Source organism: Mesoplodon densirostris, chromosome 6, assembly GCF_025265405.1.
Source record: "Mesoplodon densirostris isolate mMesDen1 chromosome 6, mMesDen1 primary haplotype, whole genome shotgun sequence".
NCBI lineage: Eukaryota > Metazoa > Chordata > Mammalia > Artiodactyla > Ziphiidae > Mesoplodon > Mesoplodon densirostris.
Window position 1 is genome coordinate 133,202,889 of NC_082666.1, and position 27,307 is coordinate 133,230,195.

The 27,307-nt window shown below is 47.7% G+C and overlaps 1 protein-coding gene and 1 non-coding gene across 4 annotated transcripts in view; one reads left to right on the forward strand and one right to left on the reverse strand.

Moving 5' to 3' along the window:
- Positions 1-4,749: 4,749 nt before the first annotated feature.
- On the reverse strand, positions 4,750-4,854 carry LOC132492857 (U6 spliceosomal RNA). The gene has a single exon (XR_009532912.1). It is a non-coding gene; the product is annotated as a U6 spliceosomal RNA (small nuclear RNA).
- A 10,448-nt stretch (positions 4,855-15,302) lies between these two features.
- The window catches only part of SH3RF1 (SH3 domain containing ring finger 1), a 151,397-nt gene continuing 139,392 nt past the window's right edge, over positions 15,303-27,307 (forward strand). The window contains exons 1-2 of one of the 3 annotated variants that reach the window (XM_060102687.1): positions 15,303-15,378; positions 16,807-17,276. In XM_060102687.1, coding sequence (XP_059958670.1) covers positions 16,884-17,276 — 393 coding nt within the window. In that variant the 5' untranslated portion in view covers positions 15,303-15,378; positions 16,807-16,883. Of the gene's footprint in view, positions 15,428-16,806; positions 17,277-27,307 lie in introns of all 3 variants that reach the window. The other 2 variants (XM_060102685.1, XM_060102686.1) reach the window with 2 other exon arrangements.

Consider the following 27,307-nt stretch of genomic DNA (forward strand, 5'->3'; position numbering starts at 1 on the left):
AGATTCTTAACCACTGTGCCACCAGGGAAATCCTGATTTTATAACTTTTGTCTCTTAACTTGATACTGGCTTTTTAAGTGGTTGATCAACTGCTTTTACTATATATTTGCCTTTTCCAATGAGATTTTTTTCCTTCATGTATTTTCTTATGTCTTATTATGGCCTTTTCGTTTTTGCTTAAACATGACCCTTTAGCATTTCTTGTAAGTCTGGTTTAGTGACAATAAACTATTTTAGTTTTTTCTTGTATGGGAAACTGTTTATATCTCCTTCAATTCTGAATAACCTTGCCAAGTAGAGTGTCCTTGATTGTAGGTTTTTTCCCTTTCAGCAATTTAAATATATCATGCCAATCCCTTCTGGCCTGCTAAGTTACCGCTGAACAATCAGCCGATAGACTTATGGAGGATTCTGTTGTATGTGACTCTTTACTTTTCTCTTGCTGCCTTTAAAATTCTCTCTTTACTTTTGTCATTTTAATTATAATATGTCTTTGTGTGGATCTCTTTGGGTCCATCATATTTGAAACTCTGTGCTTTCTGGACCTGGATATCTGTTTCCTGCCCCAGGTTAGGGAAATTTTCAGCCATTATTTTATCAAATACATGTTGTGCCCTTTTCTCTCTCTGTTCTCCTCTGCAACCCCTGTAATATGAATGTTGGTACACCTGATGTCCCAGAGGTCCCTTAAACTATCCTCATTTTTTAAAATTTATTTTTCTTTTTTGCTGTTCTGATTGGATGATTTCCACTATTCTGTATTCCAGATCATTTAAGTGTTCTTCTGTATCATCTAATTTGCTGTTGATTCCCTCTAGTGTATTTTTCATTTTAATTATTTTATTCTTCAGCTCTGATCGAGTCTTCTTTTGTATTTTCTAATTCTTTATTCAGGTTCTCACCATGACCTCTATTTTTCCCAAAGTCAGTGGGCAGTTTTATGGCCATTGCTTTCAACTCTTTATTGGGTAAATTTCATATCACCATTTCATTAGATTTTTTTCTGGAGTTCTTTTTTAAAAAAATTAATTAATTAATTAATTAATTTTTGGCTGTGTTGGGTCTTTGTTGCTGCATGTGGTCTTACTCTAGTTGCAGCGAGCAGGGGCTACTCTTCATTGTGGTGTGCGGGCTTCTCATTGCAGTGGCTTCTCTTGTTGTGGAGCACGGGTTCTAGGTGCGCGGGCTTCAGTAGTTGTGGCGTACAGGCTCAGTAGTTGTGACTCGCGGCCTCTAGAGCACAGGCTCAGTAGTCGTGGTGTATGGGCTTAGTTGCTCCGCGGCATGTGGGATCTTCCCTGACCAGGGCTCGAACCCGTGTTCCCTGCATTGGCAGGCGGATTCTTAACCACTGCGCCACCAGGGAAGTCCCTTTTTTCTGGAGTTATCTTGTTCTTTAATTTTGAGCATATTCTTCTATCTTCTCATTCTGTTTGATTTTCTGTGTTTGTCTCTATGAATTAGGTAAAACAGTTACGTCTCCTGGTCTTGAAGGTGTGTCCTTGTGTGGGAATGACTCTATGCAGACTCTGTGTGGGTGGCTTTGGTGGAGGAGCTGGAACTGAATGGGAACAAGTTGGGGCTTTTCCTAGGGTGTCCCGGGGGCCACTGCCTTTGCAGGGTGGGGCTGCAGCTGTAGCCCAGTGTGGGGTGGGGCTTCTCCTCGGGCCTATGGAGGGTGGGCTAGAGCTGGAGCCAGAGCTGGCAGGCTGGCTAGAGCACCAGGTGCTTCTCCGTCTGCTGCCTCTGTGCGGGGACTAGTGAGTTAGTTTGTGTACACGCCGCTTAAGACTAGAGTCTCGGTTTCCTACAGCCCTCTGGTTCTCCCAGTTGTATGCCCTGCTGGTTTTCAAAACCCATCAAGGGGGTCATCTCCCCAGTGCTGGTCACCAGGGCTGGGGTGCCCAATGTGCTGCTTGAACCCCTCATTCCTTAGGGAGGACCTCAGAGTTTGTGATATCACCTTCTGCTTCTGGGTCATCCGTGGGGCTGTGGGTCCTGACTGGATCATGTCTCTCCCCCTCCACCTGTCTTGATGTGGTTTTTTCTTTACATCTTTAATTGTATAAGAACCTCTCTGTTTGTCTTCAGGGTGTTCTCAGAAAGGGTTGTTTTATATGTAGTTGTAGTTTTGGTGCATCCATGGGAGGAGGTGAGCTCATGGTCTTCCTACTTTGCCTTCCTAATTCCACCTCTCTTCTGTATTTTTTTTTTGCGGTATGCGGGCCTCTCACTGTTGTGGCCTCCCCCGTTGCGGAGCACAGGCTCCGGACGCGCAGGCTCCGGACGCGCAGGCTCAGCGGCCATGGCTCACGGGCCCAGCCGCTCCGCGGCATATGGGATCCTCCCAGACCGGGGCACGAACCCGTATCCCCTGCATCGGCAGGCGGACTCTCAACCACTTGCGCCACCAGGGAGGCCCTCTTCTGTATTTTAATGGAGCATCTATAAAAGTTAATTTTGTCTTTGGTCCCAAATAATATCTAAGATATATGAGCTCATTCACAAAAGTAGAGATTTTATAATCCACATTCCCTGATTGTAATTTTTTTTTAAGTTTATTTTTGGCTTCATTGGGTCTTCATTGCTACATGGGCCTTCTCTAGTTGTGGCGAGCAGGCCACTCTTCGCTTCAGCACATGGGCTTCTCATTGCGGTGACCTCTCCCGTTGAGGAGCACGGGCTCTAGGCGTGCGAGCTTCAGTAGTTGCAGCACGTGGGCCCTAGAGCACATAGGCTTCAGCAGTTGTGACTTGCAGGCTCAGTACTTGTGGCTCACAGGCTCTAGAGTGCAGGCTCAGTAGTTGTGGCACACGGGCCCAGCCACTCCGTGGTATGTGAGATCTTCCCAGACCAGGGCTGGAACCCATGTCCCCTGCATTGGCAGGCGGATTCTTAACCACGGCTCCAACAGGGAAGTCCCTAAACTGATATTCTTTATAAATCTGTGCAGTGTTTATTAAGAGGAGAGGCTGAGCCCCAGATGGTGGGGTGACCAGGAAGGGGGTGCCAACCAGAATGAAGGAAGGTTGCAACACGCAGGGTCTCTCCTGTTGCCCCAGCAAACCAGCAATGGCTGGAGCTCCCATATCCTTCCTTGGCTTCTTTAACCAAAGCCCAGATGGCCCTCGATGGACGAGCTTCTCTAGGTGGTGGGGAGCAGGGGAGGAAGAGTCGGTGTGAGAGGCCAGCATCAGAGGTCAAGGACGCTCAGACTCAGGGGCGGCTCTCAGCAAAGAATCAGGTCCTGGGAGACGGGTCTGGAGCTCAGAGCAGGAAGGGCACCAACAGAGCAGGGCTGTGGGTCGTCCTCCTCTCCCCGTCCCCTAACCCCTCCGACTTCCAACCCTCACCATTAGAGGCTTGGGCAGCTTCTGGTGCCAAGAGAAAGAGAAGAAAGACAAAAACAAAAAAGCTAAATGCAAGACTTAAAACAGGATTCTGATGTTATTAAGAGAAGGTGCTCCTAAATACCTCAGTGTAAAACAATCATGTCAGAACTAAAAATGGAGCTACCCTATGACCCAGCCATCCCACTCCTGGGCATCTACCCAGAGAAGACCAAACCTTGAAAGGACACATGCTCGCCAATGTTCATTGCAGCACTATTCACAACAGCGAAGACATGGAAACAACCTAAATGTGCATCGACAGAGGAACGGATAAAGAAGATGTGGCACATATATACACAATGGAATACTACTCAGCCATAAAAAAGAATAAAATAATGCCATTTGCAGCCACATGGATGGACCTAGAGATGATCATACTAAGTGAAGGAAGTCAGACAGAGAAAGACAAATACCATATGATATCACTTATATGTGGAATCTAAAAAAATGATAAAAGGAACTTAATTACAGAACAGAAATAGACTAGAAAACAAAACTGTGGTTACCAAAGGGGAAGGGTGGGGAGGGATAAATTAGGAGTTTGAGATTAGCAGATACACACTACTGTATATAAAACAGATAAACAATAAGTCCTACCATATAGCACATGGAACTATATTCAATATCCTGTAATTATAATGGTTAAAAATATGAAGAAGTATATATAAATATATACGTATATATACACACATACAAATATAGTGTATATTTATGTAACTGAATCACTTCGCTGCACACCAGAAACCAACACAACATAAATCAACTATACTTCAATAATAAAAAATAAATAAAATAATCATGTCAACAGTATTACTACTGATAAGACTGCTGAAGCTTTACTGAGCTCTTACTAAGTGCCATGTAAATACACCAGGCACTTCAAATGTCTTCTGTCTTTTAAGCTTCACAGCAACCTGCGAGGTCGGTACCATTATCTCCATTTTCCAGATGATGAAATTAAATCTGACAGAGACTAAATAACTTCCTTAAAGTCACATAAGTAAACATTTCCAAAGCCCTCAAATCCAAGTCTGTCTGAGTCCACGGTCCTAACTGTTCTGTGTGTACAATTACTGATACTTGTAATGACGGCCTGGAGTCATCTGTAAATGTTAATCTCTGATTTTTTTTAACGTTTCTATTGGAGTATAATTACTTTACAATGGTGTGTTAGTTTCTGCTTTATAACGAAGTGAATCAGTTATACATATACATATGTCCCCATATCTCTTCCCTCTTGTGTCTCCCTCCCTCCCACCCTCCCTATCCCGCCCCTCTAGGTGGACACAAAGCACCGAGCTGATCTCCCTGTGCTATGCGACTGCTTCCCACTAGCTATCTATTTTACATTTGGTAGGAAAATATGGAACGCTTCACGAACTTGCGTGTCATCCTTGTGCAGGGGCCATGCTAACCTTCTCTCTATCGTTCCAATTTTAGTACACGCGCTGCCGAAGAGAGCACCCTCTGATGTGTTTTATTTCAAACATCAGGGAAAGGTAGACTATCTCTCAAATATTTTCTTCCAGATAAAAGTTGGTTTTCCAGAGTGACCCATTGTTCAAGAATTCTGGATAGCTGAAGCTTTAACTGTACTTTGCAACTTCTTACTAAATTTCAGTAATTACATCTGTACAAATTGGTTGCCATCAAGTTGCAAGTAAAATTTTTATGAAATGCTATAAAATACATTGGTTGTAAATTCTGAGTCCTATGTAAGTTCTATCTATTGCATTTCCCCAGACACGTCAATTTTAAAAAGGCTTTTAAATGTTTTTGGCAGAATTTTTTTTCAAAATAATACTTCAATATGGACTTTTTCTTGGCAATCCATGAGATTTCCTGGAAGTTCCTACTGAGTACACTTACTGTATAAACATAAAACTTGATTTCCCAGTAAAAGCATCAACCATCTGCAAATGCCAATAGGTTTTATAAGCAATTTGCAGTAATAAGCAATTTGAGTAAGGCCATCCTCCCTTTTCCATATTTTTTCTAATGCTTGGAGTATGGGCCACAGAACTCTTGGAAAGACTATTTTCAAATTCTTTCTTGCTTTAAGACCTCCCCACCTTTTGACTAAACATTACTTCATTTTCCTGGAGTAAAGAATCTGACTGAAAATCTCTAGTCAGCTTACCTGATCACATTTCCCCCAATATGTCAGTGTAGCGGTAACTTCTCTGAACATCTAACCTTTCCTGAACCCGTGGCACATTCGTACAACCACACATAACAGTGTATACAGTTCCTTTTCATTTATCAAAAGAAAGAATCCGTGGGGAATAAAGATTTGACAGCTACTGTTACAAGATAATTGTAATACTTTAAAAAAAGAGAGAAAGAGAGATGAGACAGATGGTGTACGCTGGAGACATGTGGAAGTTTGCTTGAAAAAGAGCTTCAGAAATTCAGTTGACACTGAAAAGAAATTATGCAAATCATCATTTTTGCATAAAAGCATCATGGAAAACAGGGAAATTATGTTAATCTTTAGTCTTCCACAATCTTGTCAAAGAGAGAGAATGTCAAGTGGACTGACACCCTCTTGGTGTCCTATTTTTTAAAATGCTCTGTAGCCACTCATTTTTTCTTATTTATTTATTTATTTATTGGAGCCACTCATTTTGAATCACAAGGAAAAGAGATTAAATTGAGTGAGATGATTAAGAACGTCTTCTATTTTGCCATGCTTAGGTCTAATTCATTAATATCAACCATTAATACGTATCAGATGAGTTATTCAGTACTTTTATTATACATTGCATAATTTACATGGGCAGTGTTTGTAATAAATTTTTTAGGTATTTCATCAGGTTAACCTACGTGGCATTAAAGGCCAATGGAGATTTAATTTTAAAAATTATGTTTATTACTTTAAAAAAAGATTTTCACATTTGCCCTTTTAAGCTTTATGTGCTTGCCTGATTCACACATTACCCAAAATTTTTTAAAAAGGAAGAACGTGTACAAGACGCTATGAGGACAGAAATTCTAAGGACCAATGTGAAATGTTAGGGTGAAAATTCTGGCACTGTAGGTCGAGGGGATTGAGGCACAGAAAATTAGTGAGGAATCTGATTTCAGCGAAACGAGGAAAATCACTTACTGAATTCAGACAAGTTTTCAGAAGAACAGGTTTGAAGTGTAGCACCATTAGTATCTGGTGTCATGATAATTATGCTTTTAAGAACATGAATAGGGCTTCCCTGGTGGTGCAGTGGTTAAGAATCCACCTGCCAATGCAGGGGACACGGGTTTGAGCCCTGGTCCTGGAAGATCCCACATGCCTCAGAACAACTAAGCCTGTGCGCCACAACTACTGAGGCTGCGCTCTAGAGCCCGTGAGCCACAACTACTGAAGCCCGCATGTCACAACTACTGAAGCCTGTGCGCCTAGAGCCCGTGCTCCGCAAAAAGAGAAGCCACCGCAATGAGAAGCCCGCGCACCACAACAAAGAGTAGCCCCCACTCACCGCACCTAGAGAAAGCCTGCACACAGCTATGAAGACTCAACACAGCCAAAAATAAATAAATAAATAAATAAATAAAATTAAATTAAAAAGAACATGAATAAACTCACGTTTATTTAGGGGCAAGAGAGAGGGAAGGTGAGGTGTTAGCTGTAGACAAAAGAAAATGTTATGATGGGATCATTTCCACTCATTTCGAGATCACAGAATATAGGCTTGTGTCTGAGTGTACATGCGAATTAAGGAGAGTAAATGGAGAAAGGCCCATCTTTCACCCAATATTATAATGAAAACAGAAACCTGGGTCATACATTATGAATCTCCCGTGAATTCATGCTTGTGTGTGTGTGTGTGTGTGTGTGTGTGTGTTTAAGCTGGCCTATTTAAATGCCATTAGAAAAGTCAACATTTATATTTAATTTGAACAGAGAAAAAGAAGTCTGAAAGTTGATAAACAACCTTTAATATATAAAGATGGGTTGCCAAGAAAGATGATGGGATTTCATTTCCTGGAGATGGTGAGATAAAGTGATGCATATTCTCTCATAGTTTGGGCTGGGCAAAGACTGCTTAGAAGCAAAAAGACCACTTCAAGGTTTAAACTTTTAAAATGAGAATGGAGCTTGACAAGAGAAAGTATTTTTCATAGAAAGGAATACATCCTATTACATTTTCTTTACAGAGGTTACGTTTATCTTTGAACTTGGGTCAGCAGTGTATTAGAGCACCGAGTGCTCCAGTGTGCTTTCATACAACTTTCATAGTATAGGCAGCGCGACCTCCTGATGCTTGATATGGGTGACCCTGGTCCACATTTGGGTCCTGGGGTACCTCAGGGCCAGCCATGTGTATTTCTCTGGGAAAGCTAATCTTCTGGCTCCCTTTTAAACTGATATTCTTTTTAAAAATTTTTATTTATGTATTGATTGATTTTTGGCTGTGTTGGGTCTTTGTTGATGCACGTGGGCTTTAGTTGTGGCGAGCAGGGGCTACTCTTCGTTGCGGTGCGCAGGCTTCTTATTGCAGTGGCTTCTCTTGTTGCAGAGCACGGGCTCTAGGCGCACGGGCTTCATTAGTTGTGGCATGCAGGCTCAGTAGTTGTGGGTCGTGGGCTCTAGAGCACAGGCTCAGTAGTTGTGGCGCACGGGCTTAGTTGCTCCGCGGCATGTGACATCTTCCTAGACCAGGGCTGGGACCCGTGTCCCCTGCATTGGCAGGCGGATTCTTAACCACAGCACCACCAGAGAAGTCCCTAAACTGATATTCTTTATAAATCTGTGCAGCGTTTATTAAGAGGAGAGGCTGAGCCCCGGATGGTGGGGTGGGCAGGAAGGGGTTGCCAACCAGAATGAAGGAAGGTTGCAACACGTAGGGTCTCTCCTGTTGCCCAGCAAACCAGCGATGGCTGGAGCTCCCATATCCTTCCTTGGTTTTTTTAACCAAAGCCCAGATGGCCCTCGATGGACGAGCTTCTCTAGTCAGCTCTGGGTGACTAGGTTAGCCTTTCCTAAATTGTGGTCCCAGCATCACTATGTGAGAATCGCCTGATTCCTGAGCCCATGCTGGACCTACCGAGGGAGTGTCTCTAGGTACAAGCCTGGGACATCTGCATTTTTAATGAGCTCTGCAGGTGATGCTGGCCGCACTACACCTCAGGACCCACCCCCTGAAGGCTGGGTTAGAATCAGAGGCACTTAGAGAGCCCCAGCTCCCCCAGGTATTTGGCTGTCAAGCGCCTCCTCAGACGTGCAACCCTGTTTCAGGGATGATGGAGGGAGATGCGGTTCTACACCCACTCCTCGGCCTTGCTCCCCAGCACCCACTCTGGTTGAGCTGAAGTCCCTGGGGAGGGCTATAAATACTCCATCTGCTCAGACTTTTTGCCAGACAGTGGAGTGTGCACCACCTTCCCACTACTGAGACCAAAATACCTCCTCTGGGCTTGCCTTCCTTGAGCTGCTAAGAGCCCTGTTACCTGACAACTCCAGTGCCCCAGGACCACTTGCCTTTTTCCATGGGGATTCCACTGCCCTTAGATGTCCTTTATGCAATTAGGATGGAGATAAATGTTTAATGCTGGAAAGAACCTTAGAGATAATCTAATCCACTCCATCATTATGTGGAACAGATGCAAACAGATACACAGAAGAAAAAGCAGGGAACAAAATTTTGAGTCCTCACAACATGCTAGAAATGTGCTGTGCTAGATTTTCCAACCAGTTTTGTCATCAATATTTTTTTTACAAGAGACTTGCAAAGGATGACATCATATCCATTTGTTATAGATACAGAAGTCGAAACTCAGAAAATTAAAGAACTTTGCAAAGTTGTTCAGTTAACAGGTAGTAGATCCAGGGTTGAATCCAGGTTCTAAAGAAAAGAATAATATTAGCTCTCATTTATGAAGCACTTACCATGTGTTGGGCATAGTTCCAAGCACTGTATTTTTACTAACTTATGTAACATTGCCACAAAAACCTTGAGGTAGGGAGGAGTATTATGCCCCCTTTTCCGGGGGACGCAGGCACAGAAGAGCAGAAACTTGCCTGGGGACACCCGTTAGTAGATGGGGGAGCCCTGACTCTAGTGTTCTCTCCAGAATCAAGTAATCAGGGAAGGTAGTTATTGCCCGGATAGGAGATAAACAGACCTGAAATAATGATTGGGAGGCAGGGATAGGTCTGGGAACCCCTTCTGACGATCTCTGGATCACCTGTCTGGACGGGAGGTGTGGGGAGGAGTGAAGACGGCGCTCCATTTTCTTGCTTCCTCAGGGAACTAAGTCAGTGGTGACACCATTAGCTGAGACCCAGAACAAAGATAAACCAGCATCACATTTATGTTCTGGGTTACATAGCTGGCATTTGGCTACTTCTACAGCTTCCCTGTGAAACATAAGAGGAAGAATCACCTGTCCTCATTTTCTACCTAAAAATATTTTGATTGATCGATTATAAGAACCACTCAGTGGAATTTGGAGCCCTGTCTGCCTGATTTCCTATCCATAGGGCTGTGAAGTAGTAAGTGTATTGGTAGCTTTGGGATGGCAGTACATACAATCCCTTACTCGATTCATTCTTATTTCAGAATTATCCTCTGGCCGCCACTATGAGTTGCTGTCAAGGATCCCATGGTGAAGAAGACAGCCCCGGTCCTCTTCAGGGAGCTTGTATTCAGGTGAGGGAGATAGGCAATAAGAAAGGAAGGAAAGCTTAGCCTGTGAAAAGTACTGTACAGATAACAGGGGTGACATGGTACAGAACTTGCTAGCCCAGGGACCAGGTGACATGGGGACTTGTCTGACGTGAAAGGTGTCTGAGGTTTACTCCAAGTGTGATGGGAAGAAATTGATGAGTTTTCAGCAAGGCAGTGACATGATGTTGTACATATTTTGCAGCTTGCTCTGAATGTCACTATATCCAGGGCAGACTGTGAAGGCAGGATTGGAGGCAGAGAGGCTGGTGAGGAGGGGCAGAGGCCAAGGTCGGTGACAGCTGAAAGAAAGGTGCAGCGATGACAAAGTAAGTGGGTAGAGACTGAAATATACCTGGGGGTGTAGCAGACAGACTTGTTGATGGAGAGCGGTAGAGAGGAAAAGGGAGAAATCACGATGACCCCTGGGTTCCTGGTTTAAACCCTGGATAAATAAATCGTGCTGCTATTTACCAATATTGTAGCAACTGGACGAGGAATTATTATTATTATTATTATTATTTTTGCGGTACGCGGGCCTCTCACTGTTGTGGCCTCTCCCGTTGCGGAGCACAGGCTCCGGACGCGCAGGCTCAGCGGCCATGGCTCACGGGCCCAGCTGCTCCGCGGCATGTGGGATCTTCCCGGACCGGGGCACAAACCCGTGTCCGCTGCATCTGCAGGTGGACTCTCAACCACTGCGCCATCAGGGAAGCCCTTTTTTTTTTTTTGGAATTAGTTTTTTTTTTCTGTAATAAATATTTATTATGAATCACATGAAGTTACTTTTAACAAATACGTCTTACAAGCTTTTCATTTTTTAAATATTTATTTATTTTTGGCTGCATCGGATCTTAGTTGTGGCACACGGGATCTTTCATTGTGGCGTGCGGGCTTCTCTCTAGTTGTGGCTCACGTGCTCAGTATTTGTGGCACAGGAGCTTAGTTGCCCCACGGCATGTGGGATCTTAATTCTCGGACCAAGGATCGAACCCGTGTCCCCTGCATTGGAAAGAGGATTCTTAACCACTGGACCACCAGGGAAGTCCCTACAAGCTTTTTGTTTAACCACAAAACTTAAAATCAAGTGTGCAATTTCTGGGAAATTGCACAAATATTTGTTGAAAAAGTTATGTAGGTTTTTCAATTTGTCATTAAATATCAATAAACATAGATAAGAATTGTGAACACAGTAATAATAAACAGGTCAAGTACAGCTTTGCCTCACCTGGATGCTTTCCAAAGTGTCTCTTTGGTTATTAGGTTCTTGTGGAATTACTGAAACATAAATGTTTTATAACTTTCTTTTGTTTAACTTTCTGAGGTGGTAACTATGGTGCACAATTCTTTTTTTTTTTTTTTTTTTTTTTGCGGCACGCGGGCCTCTCACTGTTGTGGCCTCTCCCGTTGTGGAGCACAGGCTCCGGACGCGCAGGCTCAGCGGCCATGGCTCACGGGCCCAGCCGCTCTGCGGCATGTGGGATCTTCCCGGACCGGGGCACGAACCCACGTCCCCTGCATCGGCAGGCGGACTCTCAACCACTGCGCCACCAGGGAAGCCCTCTTTTTTTTTTTTTTTTTTTTTTTTTTTTCCACAATTCTTGATTTCTTAATGTATTTATGTTGGAAGAATTAGTTTATGTCTTTTTAATGTTTCTCATCACACATCATTGAATTTTGATTCCTTTTAATTTTAAAGAAGGCTGGTTACAAGTTGAGGCTTCTACTTTTTTTGTTGAAGTATAGTTGATGTACAACATATAAGTTACAGGTGTACAATATAGTGATTCACAATTTTTAAAGGTTATACTCCATTTATAGTTATTATAAAGTACTGGGTATATTCCCTGTGTTGTACAAGGTATCCTTGCAGCTTATTTCATACCTAATAGTTTGTACCTCTTAATCCGCTACCCCTATCTTGCCTCTCCCTGCTTCACTCTCCCCACGGGTAACCACTAGTTTGTTCTGTGTCAGTGAGTCTGTTTCTTTTTCATTATATCCACTAGTTTGTTGTATTTTTTAGATTCCACATATAAGTGATATCATGCAGTATTTGTCTTTCTCTGACTTATTTCACTTAGCATAATACTCTCCAAGTCCATCCATGTTGCTGCAAATGGCATTATTTCATTCTTTTTATGGCTGAGTAATATTCCATTATATATATATTCCTATATATTATATTGTAATATATAATATTAGATTAATATTCCATTATATACAATGTATAATATATATTATATTAATATTCCATTTTATATATATATACATATATATATCACATTCTTTTTATCCATTCATCTGTCAGTGGACACTTAGGTTGCCTCCATGTCTTGGCTATTGTAAATAGTGCTGCTATGAACATTGGGGTGCATGAATCTTTTCTAATTAGGGTTTTCATTTTTATCATTTTTTTGAGATAAATACCCAGGCATGGAATTGCTGGATCATACGGTAGTTCTATTTTTAGTGTTTTGAGAAACCTCCATACTGTTTTCCACAGCGGCTACACCATTTTACATTCCCACCAACAGTGTAGGAGGGTTGGAGGAGGAATTCGTTTTGAAGGTAGATCATCATCAGACACACGTATGTGTATGTATGTGTAAGCACAGTACCAGAGCTTACCAAAAGCACTCTGGACTGGGACCTGAAAAGTCTGATTTGTGTCAGAACGTCATCACCACGAGCAATAACTTCTCAACACCTCATTACTTCCCGTCTGCAACGTGGGGATGATTATATCTGTCTTCACTGCTTCAGAGGGTTGCTAAGAAGATAAATGAGATAGCGTTTAGGGAAGCACTTTGAAGTCTTGGTTGGACAAGAACTGTATAAATCCAAGCTACCATTATCATGTCAGGATGTGTTTATTTTTCATGTATCTGCTCAAAGTCACAGGGGCCATGAGTATATCATGTGTACATTCTTTCCTTCAGGTTCAGTTCCCAGAAATGGTCAGGTGAACATGTTTTTCTTTCCCCAACTCTCCCTTCTGCTGTAGTATTCTCTCGACAGTATTCTGCAATTATTAGTATTGTGGAAGACATTTTAAAGACCCTGGGAAGAAAGGATTTTGCCCAGTATAACTTTTCCCAGGTAATTCTTGGCTGATAAAGATAATGGTGATACCTTCCTTTAAAAGAGATGGACAGGTTACAAAGAACCAGTGCACTGTCTCATAGAATCCTCAACAACAGTCTAAGAAAGGTATGATTTTTTTCACCATTTGACAGAGGAAAGATGGCTCAAGAAGTTCAAGTAATTTGCCTAAAACTTCACTGCACCGTTGGAGTAATTAAAGCTAATAAAAGAGCTGCATTCTAAAAAATAGAGTGAATGAGCAGCGGGGGTGTTGAAAGAACTGAGCCATGTCCCAGGTGACATTCGTCAGAGCTTCCTCCATCCTAGAACCCTGGACGCAGTCTCCAGGTCTTTGATAATGGGCGCAACTAGGCTTTTTCTGGTCTGAAGTTTCAAAAGCTGGACCATTCCACTCAGGACCTTGTGTACTCTTCTCTACATACAAACAGGCAACCAAAATAAAGTAAAATTGTCCCTTTGGTCTCCAGAGTCATTAGCTGGTTAACTGTCAGCTTTCCCTTGGAGGACAAAGAGCATTCAGGTTTGCTTGAGGTGACCTGTGAAAGAGGTCCTTGGGATGGTGGGAAGAAAACTGGACTTGGAATCCAGACATGAGGTTGAGTCTTGGTCCAACGTGGCTTATTGTGATGAGTGAACCTATTTGAGTTTTGGTTTTAATAAGTGTAAATGGCATATAATAATGTTTATCTGTTTAATGTTTATCTGTTTACTGACTGTGACCTTCCAATCAGCCTCCTCTTCAGGCGCGCAGTTGCAGGTGCAGAAGTTTATGGGCTAAGCAGTCCCTTTCAGAGTGACTTGTTGGTGGATTACTGGATTAAAAATACTCTATTCTGATCATTTCTCCCTTTGTCTTTCTCAACTCAAATGCATGGGTATTTGCTCACTTTTTTTAAATCAATGTTTTTAAATTGGAGTATAGTTGATTTACAGAGTGGTGTTAATTCTCCTGTACAACAGTGATTCAGTTATACATATATATTCTTTTTTCATATTCTTTCCCATTCTGGTTTATCACAGGATATTGAATATAGTTCTTTGTGCTATACAGTAGGACCTTGTTGTTTATCCATTCTCTATATATGTATTTCCTCACTTCGAATGGAGGGGAAGTGGGCTATCCTTTCTGGTACTCATACAGTAGGGCTGTGCACATATTCATGCATTAGCACAAAGCTAAAGAGGGAAGGTGGACAGAGTTGCAGTGAGGACTAGATGAGCGCCTCTCCAGTGTTGAGCGGGTGACTGCACACAGTGAGGGAGAGACAGCTGGAGTGTCACAGCGGTTCCTTACTCAGGTGATTCTCATTTGTCTGCACTTGTTTCGCTGTGGCCCTGGCTGGAGACTAGACGATCATCAACTCCCTTCAAATGGTCAGGCTGGTTAGAGGTCGGCCATTGGTTTCTCGAAAAGGTGTATCTGTCACCCTTTCTCCTTATTTTCTGCATACCTTTGAGGAGGGTAGTTGGGAAAACTTTTTGTTATGTGGATGGCAAATGCGAATAAAATGACAATTTTGAGATCAATGACAAATTTTTAACTTGTTTTACCTCTAAACTGAGGCTGAGAAAGAAACCCCCAAACCTGTGGACAACGTGTTTTTCCAAAGGACTTTTCGGTTTATACGTGTACGCCTGGGTTTACAGGTGTGTGCCTGGCTTTACAGGTGTGTGCGGGGGGCCCCCCAGAGACCGCGGGGCTGGTTCGGGCCACACGGGCCCCGGGTCCTGGGCGGGTAGGACGGGCCTCCGGGCCGGGCGTCCCGTCGACCCCGCCTTCCGGGTCCTGGGCCGGGTCCTGAGGCTCGCGCCCGGGTCTGTGTCCGGGGTACCTGGTGGCACCCGCTCCTCCTCTGCGGGCAGCGCGTCCCCACTCGGCCGCCCTCCCAGCCTCGGCGGCGGCCGCTCAGGTCCCCTCCCCCGTGCCCCCGGGACCTACCCTGGACCCCCGCAGCGCCCGGGCGCGGGAGGCGGGCGGCTGGCCTCCCCCGCTCGTCCTCCTCCTCCTGTCTCTGCTCTCCGCCCTTCTCCTCCTCCCCTGCTCCTCCCCTCCCCTCCCCCTCCTTCCCCCCTCCCTCCTCGCCCCTCCCATCCCCTCCCTCCTTGCCCCTCCCTCCTCGCCCCTCCCATTCGTCTCCCTCGGGCCCGGCAGGCGGCGGCGGGAGCGCGCAGGCGGGGAGCGGAGCCCGGTGCGGCCGCGGCGTCTGAGGCCGGTGAGCGGGAGAGCGCGGGGCGTGCGGACAAAGAAGGCGCCGCGCGGAGGTAGGACCCGCCCCCGACCCCGAGTCCCCGGGCCCCCGCCCCCGGGGCTGGGTTGGAGCGGAGCTGGGCGGCCCGGCCCGGCCCGGGTCACTGCGGCGGCGGCGCGCGCCCGGGCGCACGGCGGGAGGACCTTGGCGACGCTGGCTGCGGGCGGTCCTGAGCTCCCGAAACTTCCCGTGGGCGCGGGGCGGCGGCCAGCGGCGGGGGGACCCACCCGGCCCTGCCGGCCCTGGCCCGGGGTCTAGGCGGACGGCCCTCTACACCAGCCCCGGCGAGCGTCTACGCGGGCGGCTCCCGGCACCAGCCCCGGCGTGTCTGCGCGGGCGGCTCCGGGCACCAGCCCCGGCGTGTCTGCGCGGGCGGCCCCTGGCCCCGGCGTCTGCGCGGGCGGCCCCCGCCTCTGGCCGCGGGCGCGTCTACACCGGCGGCCCGGCACCTGGACTGGCGTCCACGCGGGCCCACAGTACCTGCGGCGAGCAGAGGGGCGGTCCGACCCCGCCCCGCCGTCAGGGGCAGCAGTTCCTGCCGACGTCCACAACGCCACCCGGTTCCCCTGGACACGTCCACACTGAACTGGGGGTAGGGGAGAGCGGTGTAGGCTCTGGTTTGAACGCTTTTTTTCCCGAATGGCCCCATTTTCATATTAAGCCCTCGGTTCTCAGTCCAGCATTCCATTCTCAAATTCTTTGGGTGATAATTTTGCCAGATTTTCTGAATGGGATTAACACAGGCCGTTCAGAAATCGTTTCTGAGTTTGGCAGCCGCTGCCCTGATGGGTGCTGTTATATTTGAGCTGCTTTCAGGCCCATCTTTAGTGTGTTGTTTAGAATTGTGAACCTTCGTCTCGTTTTGGTTGGGCAGGATTAAACAGTTCTATTTTTAAGAGCAGCGAAGAAACATATGTATTTAATATTGGGACCATGTGCCACAGAAATCACATGAGGCGCGGTTTCTTAACCACCAGAGTGGCTTAAATACTGGGAACTTGGTGGGATTGAAAAGGAATTTCAGGTGGAGGAGACGTTCATTTGCCACTTTCACCTTCTCAGGTGGGTTGAGGACTTTACTAAGGCAGCAGATTTCACTTTGAGAGCCGAAGAAATTATGTTCTTATTACGCTTCATAAATCCTGTTTATGGCAAGAGTCCTGAATGGTACTTGGTAGCTCTTCCTGCGCCCTGAACTAGATATCTTTACGGATTCATTTTGAATTGCTTAGAAAGCCTATCTTGTTTTCACTTGTTGACGCTGGAGTTCAGGCCCCATGTTCCACAGCAAACAGCACTTTTGTGTGCGTCTTGGTTCCTGGCTCTCCTCTGCGCCTTGCCCCCAGACGGTCATACTTTCTGTCTTTTCTTCCTCTGCCCCGGTGCCCCCAGAGCAGCGTCTGACATGGATGTTACATGAGCCACTCTCAGGGTCGCGTGGAGCGTCTCCCTCGGTGAACTAGAGGAAGATGGATGAGTCGGCCCTTCTGGACCTTCTGGAGTGTCCCGTGTGTCTAGAGCGGCTCGACGTCTCTGCCAGGGTCCTGCCTTGTCAGCACACGTTCTGCAAACGGTGTCTGCTGGGCATCGTCGGTTCCCGCAATGAACTCAGATGCCCCGAGTGCCGGACTCTGGTTGGCGCGGGCGTGGAGCAGCTTCCAAGCAACATCCTGCTGGTCAGACTTCTGGATGGCATCAAGCAGAGGCCTTGGAAACCCGGCCCTGCGGGGGGCAGTGGCACCGACTGCACAAACGCCTCGAGGGCTCAGAGCAGCGCTGTGGCCAATTGCAGCTCGAAGGATCCACCTTGCCCCCAGGGTGGACAGCAGCCTCGGGCGCAATCCTGGAGCCCCCCTGTGAGGGTGAGTAGCCTGAAGAGGCGGTGCGGTGGGTGACGGTAGTGATGGCCAGTGTGTATTCTTTAGTCTTTGGGTGTCTTCTAAATCAGCTCATGGCTAAAGAAGTCATGTTACTGGAACAGATAGGAGATTGTGCCTGGGGAATTTTTTTTTTTCTTTTTGGAATGAGATTGGTTATAAATAATTTTTCTTGTTTTTAAAATTCTCTCCCGGATGGTGGGCCTCTATTACGTTTTAAGATAAATCTTGGGAAACAGTAGCAATTATTCAATGAAATCTAAAATACAGACGTTTTTTATGCCGAGTTTAAAATGGAAATTTGGTGTGGTTTTACCTTTTCGATGGTGTTGAGAGGACCATGAGTATGTATGTATGTGTGCATATATGTAGACATGTTATAAATATGTGTGTGGGTAGATCACAAGTAGGACATTGAGCTTTAATTTTTAAGTGGCTTGGAGCCATTCTGTTGGTTTTATGAATGCACAGCACAGAATTTTCTGGTTGGAGGAATTCTTAACAAATCATGGCCACAGGTAGCAGAGTTTTGTTGCTGTAGCAACGAAATGTCATTGAGAGCTATGCTAAGACAGCAGAGGATGTAGATTTATGTTGGGTTTTATAGGGAGTGAAACGAAATGTTTCCATCAGAAAGATTTTTTTTGGGTTTTGGGTTTGGACTGAAATAATTTGAAGTGAGGCTAAATATCTGGGCAGTTACCACGACTGAAATTTCTAGAAGGTAAGGTATTTTGAAGAAATGTAAATTATGCTGCCCGTGATGGCACCCCAATAATACATGCTTTTCTCATTTTTGTAAACCTGAAAAGTAGTTGTGGACATTTGATAATTAAAGCAGTTCCAATTTTGTCGGAAGAAACAATCTTGATAATTGGCCAAACTGAGAGAATCCATTTTTAAAGAACAGTTAATCTGGATGAGAATCTTTTTTCAAATATTCGTTGTAAACACTCAAAACTGACTTTTTTCAGTGAGGTAGGAATAACCCTTTGGGATGGCATTAACTAGGGTAAATTCACAGATGTGGCTCTCTGGGAGAGAGCATTCCCTAGCATTCTGTAGGGAATGACTACCTTCGAACCATTCCTTTCCTTTCTTCTCAAGTTTATCTTTTATGAATGATGTATTTACATCACTAGATGTAGAGTACGCAAAGTGTTTTAATTGCTGGAAAACAGCTTTATCCCCAGGCTATCAGGTTTCTTTTGAGTCATATTTAATTTTTTTTTTTTTAATGTTAGCGAGAACTTTGGGTTCTGGAGGTTTTCTTTGCTTATTTGAAGCCCCCTAGTTTTGAAATTGGTCTGCTTATAGGGTTTTCTTAGATTTCCTTCTTTTAATGGAGTTTACACGATGAGTATCTGTGGACTCATGAATATTTCAACCTCAGAACCATCGTTTCTGAGACACCAGACCCAGGTCTGCTTCACTTAATTAGGGGGTAGATTTGCTTCCTTGGAGGGATTTTGTTTCCTTGTTAATTAGACTGGAGACGCCTAGCTTCTGGCTGGGAATAGAGGTGTCTCAGTTGTTGACACATTGCCTTACCTGTTGTGAGGAATGTGGTGAATGTTTGATTACTGATAAAAAGGAATTTAAGAAGAGGATTCAAGCATTCAGCTCAGTGTCCTTTGGATTTTAAGTTTTCTTTCTGATGTGGAAACTGACAAAGTGATGTTGGAATGTTCATTTATTTGAACTGCTAAACTCCCAAAGTTGAGCTTCACGTTTCTTAGGTACATTATTCTGTGATTTTGATGATGTCGGTATTATTTTTCTGGCTGATATGATTTTCCTGATTTACTTTATGTTTCTTCTTTGGCATGAGAAAAATTACTTGCCAAGAAGCTCAATTGAGCTTGAGCCTTATAATTTGGATAAAGTAGTTGAGGCCAATAAAAGCAGGAGATGATCATGTCTGTTACTTTCGGGGGGCGGGGGGCACAGAGAGTGGAGGACAAGACAACGAACAGACAAAATTATTCGGTAATGTGGGTTAATGCAGATGCTGTAATTCCTGTCAAAAGCACTTCTTTTCCCCCCAAGTCTAAAATAATTTCTTTCACCAGTAATTACTGGTACCTTCTACTTTGAAATATTCAAAACAACCAGGGCTACACAAATAGCCCAAGGACCTGAAAGATATATACATTTCAGAAAACGCTCCTTTTATTTTTTACTTTATTTTATTTTAAAAATTTATTTATTTTATCGAAGTATGGTTGATTTACAATGTTGTGTTAGTTTCAGGTGTACAGCAAAGTGATTCAGTTATATATATATATATATATATACACATTCTTTTTCAGATTCTTTTCCATTATGGTTTATCACAGGATATTGAATATAGTTCCCTGTGCTCTACAGTAGGACCTTGTTCTTTATCCATTCTATATATAATAGTTTGCATCTGCGAATCCCAAACTAGAAAATGCTTCTTTTAAAAGTGAGACCCGTGGAGTTGTCAGCCAGCCCCTGGGGTGTCCCCTGGGTGAATGACATCATAAATCCTAGATCCTCAGCTGTTCTGACTCGCCCTGGGTGGTGTGAGAGCCTGTTCCCACGTGTGGTAGAAGCCAGTGCTGGTACCACGTGGGATGCTGTTCGGTTATTGGTTATGTTCCACGTTCCGTTAGATCGTGGCCATGTGGCTTCCTCATGCGTGTACCTCAGGGAGACTGGGTGTTATCAGCAGATAAGAACATTTGCAACGTGTGACACACATCTTGTTCCCAGAATTTTAGTGTTTCCTGCCTCACATGAAGGAGCAAATGGAAGAGTGTTGGGTCGGCGTCACCCCTGGAAACCACCAGCTCTTACTCCAAGTAAAGAATCCCTGCTGGTTTGGTGCCAAAGTGGACCAGTGGGACGAGGTGCAGGGAGCGGGTGGTTGCAGACACTTGCTTCCATGGGCTGAAAAATACCTACAGAAGGTGGATTTTATATATATAAGTATGTACAGAGTTCGATGTGGACATGTTTGATTAATCCCTATAGAATTGTGACCTAATGGAATAAGTTTCTGCTTTCTAGCTGTGGCTCCGCTGGTTCCAGGTCTAATACCTGTACGTGTATCTGTCTGTCTAGGTGCTGATACTTAATGATTTCACACTGCCGCTCCCTCAGAGTGAGCATATTCAGCCAGCACTGATCACATGGCCCCTGATGTACACTAACTTGCACTTGTATTCTTTCCTTTATCTAGCAGATATTTATCGAGCACTTACTAGGTACCAGGCACTGCCCTAGCTGCTGGATAGGTAGTACTGGACAAAGCAGACGCGGATTCTGCTTATGAACCTGTGTGTCTGGTGGGAGAGACACACCTGTAATAGCATGATAACAGCGCAGGTAGGTCATTACAGGTGCTAAGTGTTAGGCTGGGAGCTGGGGAGATGACAGGCGAGGGCCTGGTTTAGTGCGTGTGTGCGCGTCTGTGTGTCTTCAAAAGCTTCTTCAGGCCGAGGCATTTGAACTGAGGTCTTAAGGGTGCAATGGTATTAATTAGTTGAGAGGGGTTGGCGAGAAGAGGGACGGAGTATTCCAGAGGCCCTGACCCACGGCCGGGTGAAGCGGAGCTCCCAGGAGGAAGCGAGGGCCGTGCGTGAGAACAGAGCGGGGGACGGGCTAGTGACCCAAGACGAGGCCTCTGGTGCAGCGCTGGGCCGGGAGCCACCCAGGACCGCGCGGCCGTCCTGGTCAGTGCCCTGCCCTTGGGGCCAGCAGGAAGGGTCCTTGGGACTGAGACGGCCGTCAGGCCCAGGACAGAAATGGCTGGAGCGTGCCTCAGAGGCCTGGGAGAGGGGGAAAGAAAAGGGGCACCGGGGAGCTCTCCTCCCTGCTGCTTTCATTTCTCCATAGTGCCCGCTCCCTCTCTCCCTGCAGCTGACTGTTAGGGGCTGAAACATGTCCCCCCAGGCTCATAGGTTGAAGTCCTGTCCCCCAGGTCTTCACTGTGAGGCTGCACTCAGGGGTGGCACCTTCGAAGAGGTGCTTAAGGTGAAGGCGGCTTACGCGGGTGGGTCCTAATCCACAGTCTGGCGTCCTCCTAAGAGGAGATCAGGGCGCAGAGCCGGGGAGAGGGGAGACGCTGAGGGAACACGGCCGGCCCTCTGCACGCCGAGGAGAGAGGCCTCGGGGGCAGCCAGCGCCGCCGACACCTCGGTCTCAGGCTGCAGCCTCCGGAATGATGAGATAAAGCCTGTTGTTCAGCCGGCCGGCCTGTGCAGCCCCAGTGCCGCCCGTGGATGGGCTCCTGCGGGTCAGCCCCGCGTGGCCTCCGTCCCCTCTGTCCCCTGCGCACCGGCGGGGCTGGTCCTACAGGCCTGTGGGAGGGTGGGCTCAGGCCTCTGCGCCCTTGGATGCTGAGTCACCTCGAGTGGACCTCAAGTCCCTGCCAGCCCCGCTGGTGGAGCCTGGCCGGCTGGACTGGCGGGGTCCAGGAGCGGGAGGAGGGGGGGGGCAAGGGGGAAGGAGATGGGGAAGGGGGAGGGGGAAGGGGGAGGGGGTGATGCCGTGGGGCGGGGCCGCGGTCGAGAGCGCGCGCGTTGGGGAGAGTGCGCGTTTAGCAGAGGCCGAGCACGCAAGAAACTGCAAGCAAGGCAGCAGGTGGTGAGGCCCCGAACTGTGCGGTGAGATACAGGATCGTGCCTGTGATGACGGTCGTGGAGGAGGTGGGCGAAAGTGGGCAGGACCTGCTTCCCCTGGCCAGGGGGTGGCTGTCAGGGCACAGTGGGGACCACCCCTCCTGGACCTAAGAAGCAAGACTTCCAAGTAGTGGTTTGGACCGAGGGAGAGGTTTTGATGTTTCCCAGTGGCCGAGTCTAAATAGAAAAAGGTGTTTGTTTTTGCCAAACACTGTGTTGCAGACATTCTTGACCTCTTCTTCTTTGTTCATCGTGTCATCCTTGACCCCTACTCGGTCCTCCTGTCCACCTCAACCCTGACCGCCCCCTTGTTCCTGAGTCGGGCCTGCGTCGAGGCTCAGGGCTGGGATGGGCAGGGAGCCTGTGTACAACCCGGGAATGCTGAATGAGTCTTCTTTGTATCACATTTGTATCGTGTGACTGTTACCGTGTAAATCTCAGACAACCCTCTGCAGCTAAGGAGTATTGTTATTTAAAAAATGTTCAAAATGTAAATTGCAAAATGAGTTCCTAAAAACATTCTGGCTATAAAAAAGTTCACCACTTTGGAAGTATAATGTGTGTCCTTCTGTATCTCTTCTTATGTGTTTATATGTATATGCATCTGGTTGTTTTGATTCTTGACATAAGTGGGATTCCGTACTCTGCATATCTGATGACTAGAATATATCTGGGAAATCTTGTCACGGCTGAGCACATACACCTACCTCGTTAAAAAGAAAACACCTATTTATTGAGGTATACTATATGGAAGAGTGCACGAATTGTGAGTGTACAACTCACTGAATTATCATGCTCCGTGCTTTTTAAATGACTGTATACTGTTTTTCTCTCCGTTTAAAAAATTAAAGGTAATATGTGCTCATAGTAAGAAATTTGTGGTAGAGAAGTATGTAAAGGGGAAAATCAGGGCTTCTAATCTGTCTGTCCCTAATCTCCAGAGGTGACCACTGTGCAGAGGGTATTTTGTGTGTTCCCCCCCCCCAGGAAAAAACTGAATAGAAATAGGATCGTGTTGTACGTGCTGTGCTGCAATTTGAGCTTTTCTCTGAAATGGCGTCTCTCTCAGAGCTTCCCGTCTGCTCTCATCGCTGGTCAGGAAGGTATCCTCGTTTTATGGACGAGGGAAGCGTGGCTGGAGAGGCCTAGAAACTCGTGCAAGGCCCCCCGCTCTCAGGATGGAGCCGGCCACCACCTCAGGCCTGTCTGCTCCCCGCTTCGTCCCCTTAACCGTGTCCCCCTCATCCTCGCGCTGCTGCGGCCCTGGAAGCTTTCCTCAGTGTAACTGGCGGGGCTCCTTTCACCTCACCGTCCCCGGTGCCTGTTTTGTTCTGATAAAAAGGGGCAGGCGGCCCCGTGCCATGGAGGTAGGTGGGCCCAGCCCTTCCCTGGTGTGGCTGGCACACCGGGAGGTGCGGAGGTCCGGGTTGTGTTGACCGCTGCTCGGCCGCTCTGGGCTCCGTGTCTTTTTTTTGTTTGTTTGTTTTTGCGGTACGCGGGCCTCTCACTGCTGTGGCCTCTCCCGTTGCGGAGCACAGACTCCGGTTGCGCAGGCCCAGCGGCCATGGCTCACGGGCCCAGCCGCTCCGCGGCACATGGGACCTTCCTGGACCGGGGCATGAACCCGCGTCCCCTGCATCGGCAGGCGGACTCCCAACCACTGTGCCACCAGGGAGGCCCTGGGCTCCGTTTCTTCACAGGAACGCAGAACCAGAGGGCCCGAAGCTCCACGCGGGGCCCGGGGCCAGGATCGCTGAGTTTGGTTCACCTGTGACTCTTGAGCACCTTCGTGGCGCCTGGCTCATAGGACACACTCAGGAGAGGTTTGTTGAATGTGTATTAGTTTCCTGTGGCTGCTGTAACGAAGCACCCCCGGCCAGTGGTTGAGAACAACAGAAGTTCTGGGTCCAGAGTCTGAAATCCAGGTGTCGGCAGAGCTCTGGCCTCCGCTGGCTTCTGGGGGCTCCCGGCACACCCCGCTGTCCTCGGCTTGTGGACGCACCCCTCCCGTCCCCGTCTCGTCTTCACAGGGCCTTCTGCCCATGTGTCTGCGTCCCCATCTCCCCCCACAGCCGGGCGGGCGTGGGGTGCACCGTATCGGGGGTCCCGTGCGCCCCTGGTGGAGCCACTGCATGCCGCGCCCAGGATGGCGAGGACTTGGGTGCCGCTCGGGCGTGGGTCAGGCGGGCTCTCCGCAGCAGCACAACGTCCTGGGGTAGACACCTTACACTCGAAGCAGCCTTGCTGCTGAGGCACCCTCACTGTGGAACTCAGGCTTCATCCTCCCGAGCTTTTGTCATAAAGACTGCGTGTATCTCCTCACTTTTTTCTAAACTTCAGAGACTTCTGAGCGCAGTGACGCTGAAGAGAGAAGCTGTGCGCGGCCCCGCCGTGCCTGCCCTTGGCCGAGCCCGTGCCCCGTCCGGGGGATGGAGTGCTGGCCTTTTGAAGGCAGGCAGACATGCAGCTGCAGACACAGCTGCTTCAAGGACAGCCCGTGAGTGGGCTCCTCCAGGTAGTGGGGAAGCGGATGGAGGTGTCGGTCCACGTGGTTGGCGGTAGCCGTGACGTCTTAGATGATTTGTCTTGTGGAACATGGAAGAAAGCAGCAGTAAGCAGGCTGTGCAAGTGCATTACGTTGCTGTAAACATAGTGCAGAAAGGCAAGGCCCGTCAAGTTTGAACTTTCTTCTCTTAGCCTAAGGAAGTAAAAATTCCTCTGAGTATTTTTTCCAAGGACAGAAATCCTTTCGAAACACTGTATGTTCACTGTTCATAATTCAGCAATGAATGAACAGGGGTGAATTTTCAGTATTTTAAAATGTAGTGAGAACTGCCCAGGATGAAATGCGGGTTTGCTGTAGGGGCTCCATCCCTGGGTGTAATTCATGTGAAGGACCCCCCGCCGTCCCCACAAATAACCTCAGTGTGGGTGCCAGCAGCCCTGGCATCGGTGTAAGTTTCCCTCCTGGAAGGGTGTTTGGACACCAAGGATGAAAGGGTGAACGTTAGATTTCTTACGAGGGGATTAAATTCCTGCAGAGCTCAAAGTATTCTAACGCTCTTCATTATATAACTGCTTGGTTTTTAAACACATATCTTTAAAGAACTTTTAAAGTTCTTTAACATGTTAAACACATAAATTAAACAATGTATGTAATAAATGAAACCTCAGACCTTAAATTTTTATTTGCTCAGCTCATTTGAAGTGACATTTAGTTAGCGGAAGTCTCAGTTTTTTTCTCCCATGGTTGAGTTTGTCTTTTAAACACACTCTTTGATATGTTATTTCCGGCATTTCATATGTTTTTAACCTTTTCTCCCCCGCAGCTGAGCACAATTGAAGTGCTTAAGTCTTTCAGGCTAAATATGTTTGCCACTTTTGGATAGTCTAATTACTTTCGTTCCGTATTACATATTTCATATTACGTAATACTATTAGCATTTTCATTTTTCTGTTTTCTACTTATTTTTATGACAAGTCCAAAATATTAGAAGATACGGAAACCCCTAACTCTTGTCATACAAAGGTACTGATTTTGTTGAAACCGAAGTGTTAGTTGAAGGTCGTCATCAGGTGACAGTGTGAAACATTTACAAAGCCCAAGAAAGCCCAGCTGTGGCACCAAAAGCTCTGGTCTCGCTGAACGAGGTGCGAGAAGGTAGGAAGTGTGACTTGAGGACCCCTTGCGCGGTGGTGAAGTGATGGAGCCGTGGTGTTAGTCCTGGCCTGGTGACTTGCAGCCAGTGATTTCTGTTCCATAGGCAGGCGTTTCCCCATCTCTAAAACGAGGGATTTCTGTATCTGAGTTCCTGTGCGGCCCTGAACATTTTGGCACGATTGCCCAAACCAAGGCCAGCTCCGGCCGTGAGCGTTTAGAACAGCCTGAGGCTGGCGTCTGGGTATCATCTGGGTGCGGTGACGTGCGATGTGCCTCTGAGTCACGCTGGGACACCGGCATCTCCTCGGTGTCCCCTGGAGGCCCTGCCTGCCACAGGGACCTTCAGATGGACGGTAGGGTGGGCCAGGCCTTCAGCAGGAAGGCGGGGGCGGCCAGGAGCCCGACTTGGGGCTGGTTTGCTCGCTGGGCCTCCTGGGTGGAAGGACCTCCCCCTGTTCCGCCCGCAGTGTCATCCCACTGCCTGAGGCCCCCCACAGCCGGGGACGGGGTGTCCTCACGTCCAGGGGTGCTGCCCTTTGGAGGGGCCTGAGCCCATCTCACCGCCGTGCTGTCCCACTCTGACCGGCAGCTGGCGGGCGGCGTATTTATGCTGAATGCAGGTGGGAAGCGGCTGAGCTTCTCTGGGGTCGCACAGGCCTGGGCGCAGGAGGGCAGCGACTGTGGACTGGATCCTGCACGCAGGGACACGTGGGGTGGGAGTGGGGAGGGATGCTGTTGATAGTTTGCAGAGTCCACGGGAGGCATCAGGGACCGTCTGGGGCAGCGGGGGCTTCGTCCGGGGTGGGGAGATGTCCCAGAAAACAGAGGCTCCTTCAGACGGATCAGGGGGGACTTGGGAGCTGAGTCTTCCTCTGAACGAACGCTCCTTTCTTTTTTTTTTTTTTTGCGGTGCTCAGGCCTCTCACTGTTGTGGCCTCTCCCGTTGCGGAGCACAGGCTCCGGACGCGCAGGCTCAGCGGCCATGGCTCACGGGCCTAGCTGCTCCGCGGCATGTGGGATCCTCCCGGACCGGGGCACGAACCCGTGTCCCCTGCATCGCAGGCGGCCTCTCGACCACTGCGCCACCAGGGAAGCCCCGAACGCTCCTTTCTGAGCGCTGGAGCGCAGGCCACGGGGCGGCACAGGCCGGGGTGTGGCCCCGGGCAGAGGCCCGTCTGCTCCCCCTCTGGCTCGGCACCTTCCTCAGCCCGGCGTCACTCGTGGAGCCGTGAGGGTCCGCCCTCCAGTGCCCGGGACCTGCGACGCTCAGCTGCCGGTCCTCTCTCCAGAAGTGAGAGCTTGGAGTGCCCTGTGTCAGTTACGAGGTGCAGTCAGCCCTGTGTGCGCGTGTGCACGCGCGTGCATACAGGCTGGTGGAGTCTGGTGATTTAACCAACCGACATTTGTAATGTACACGTCATCGGGCATTTTGTTCGGTTTTAAACAGGCAGCTTAAACTTTAGGTTCACAAGCTGTTCATGAGTTAGTGACTGCGGATGATGCCAAATCTGGTTTCGTCCAGGTTCTGCACCGGCTGGGTGTGACCCTGGGCCTGGGCTGTGCAAGGAGCTGGGGCCCTCGTGTCGCTTCTCCTGCTTCTGTGGCCCCAGCGGCCGTGGAATTCCTTATGTGCTGGCCAGCCGTGACTGTTTCCTCTCCCTCCCTCCCTCCCTATCTCTCTTTTTGATGATGTAGGGAAAATAATA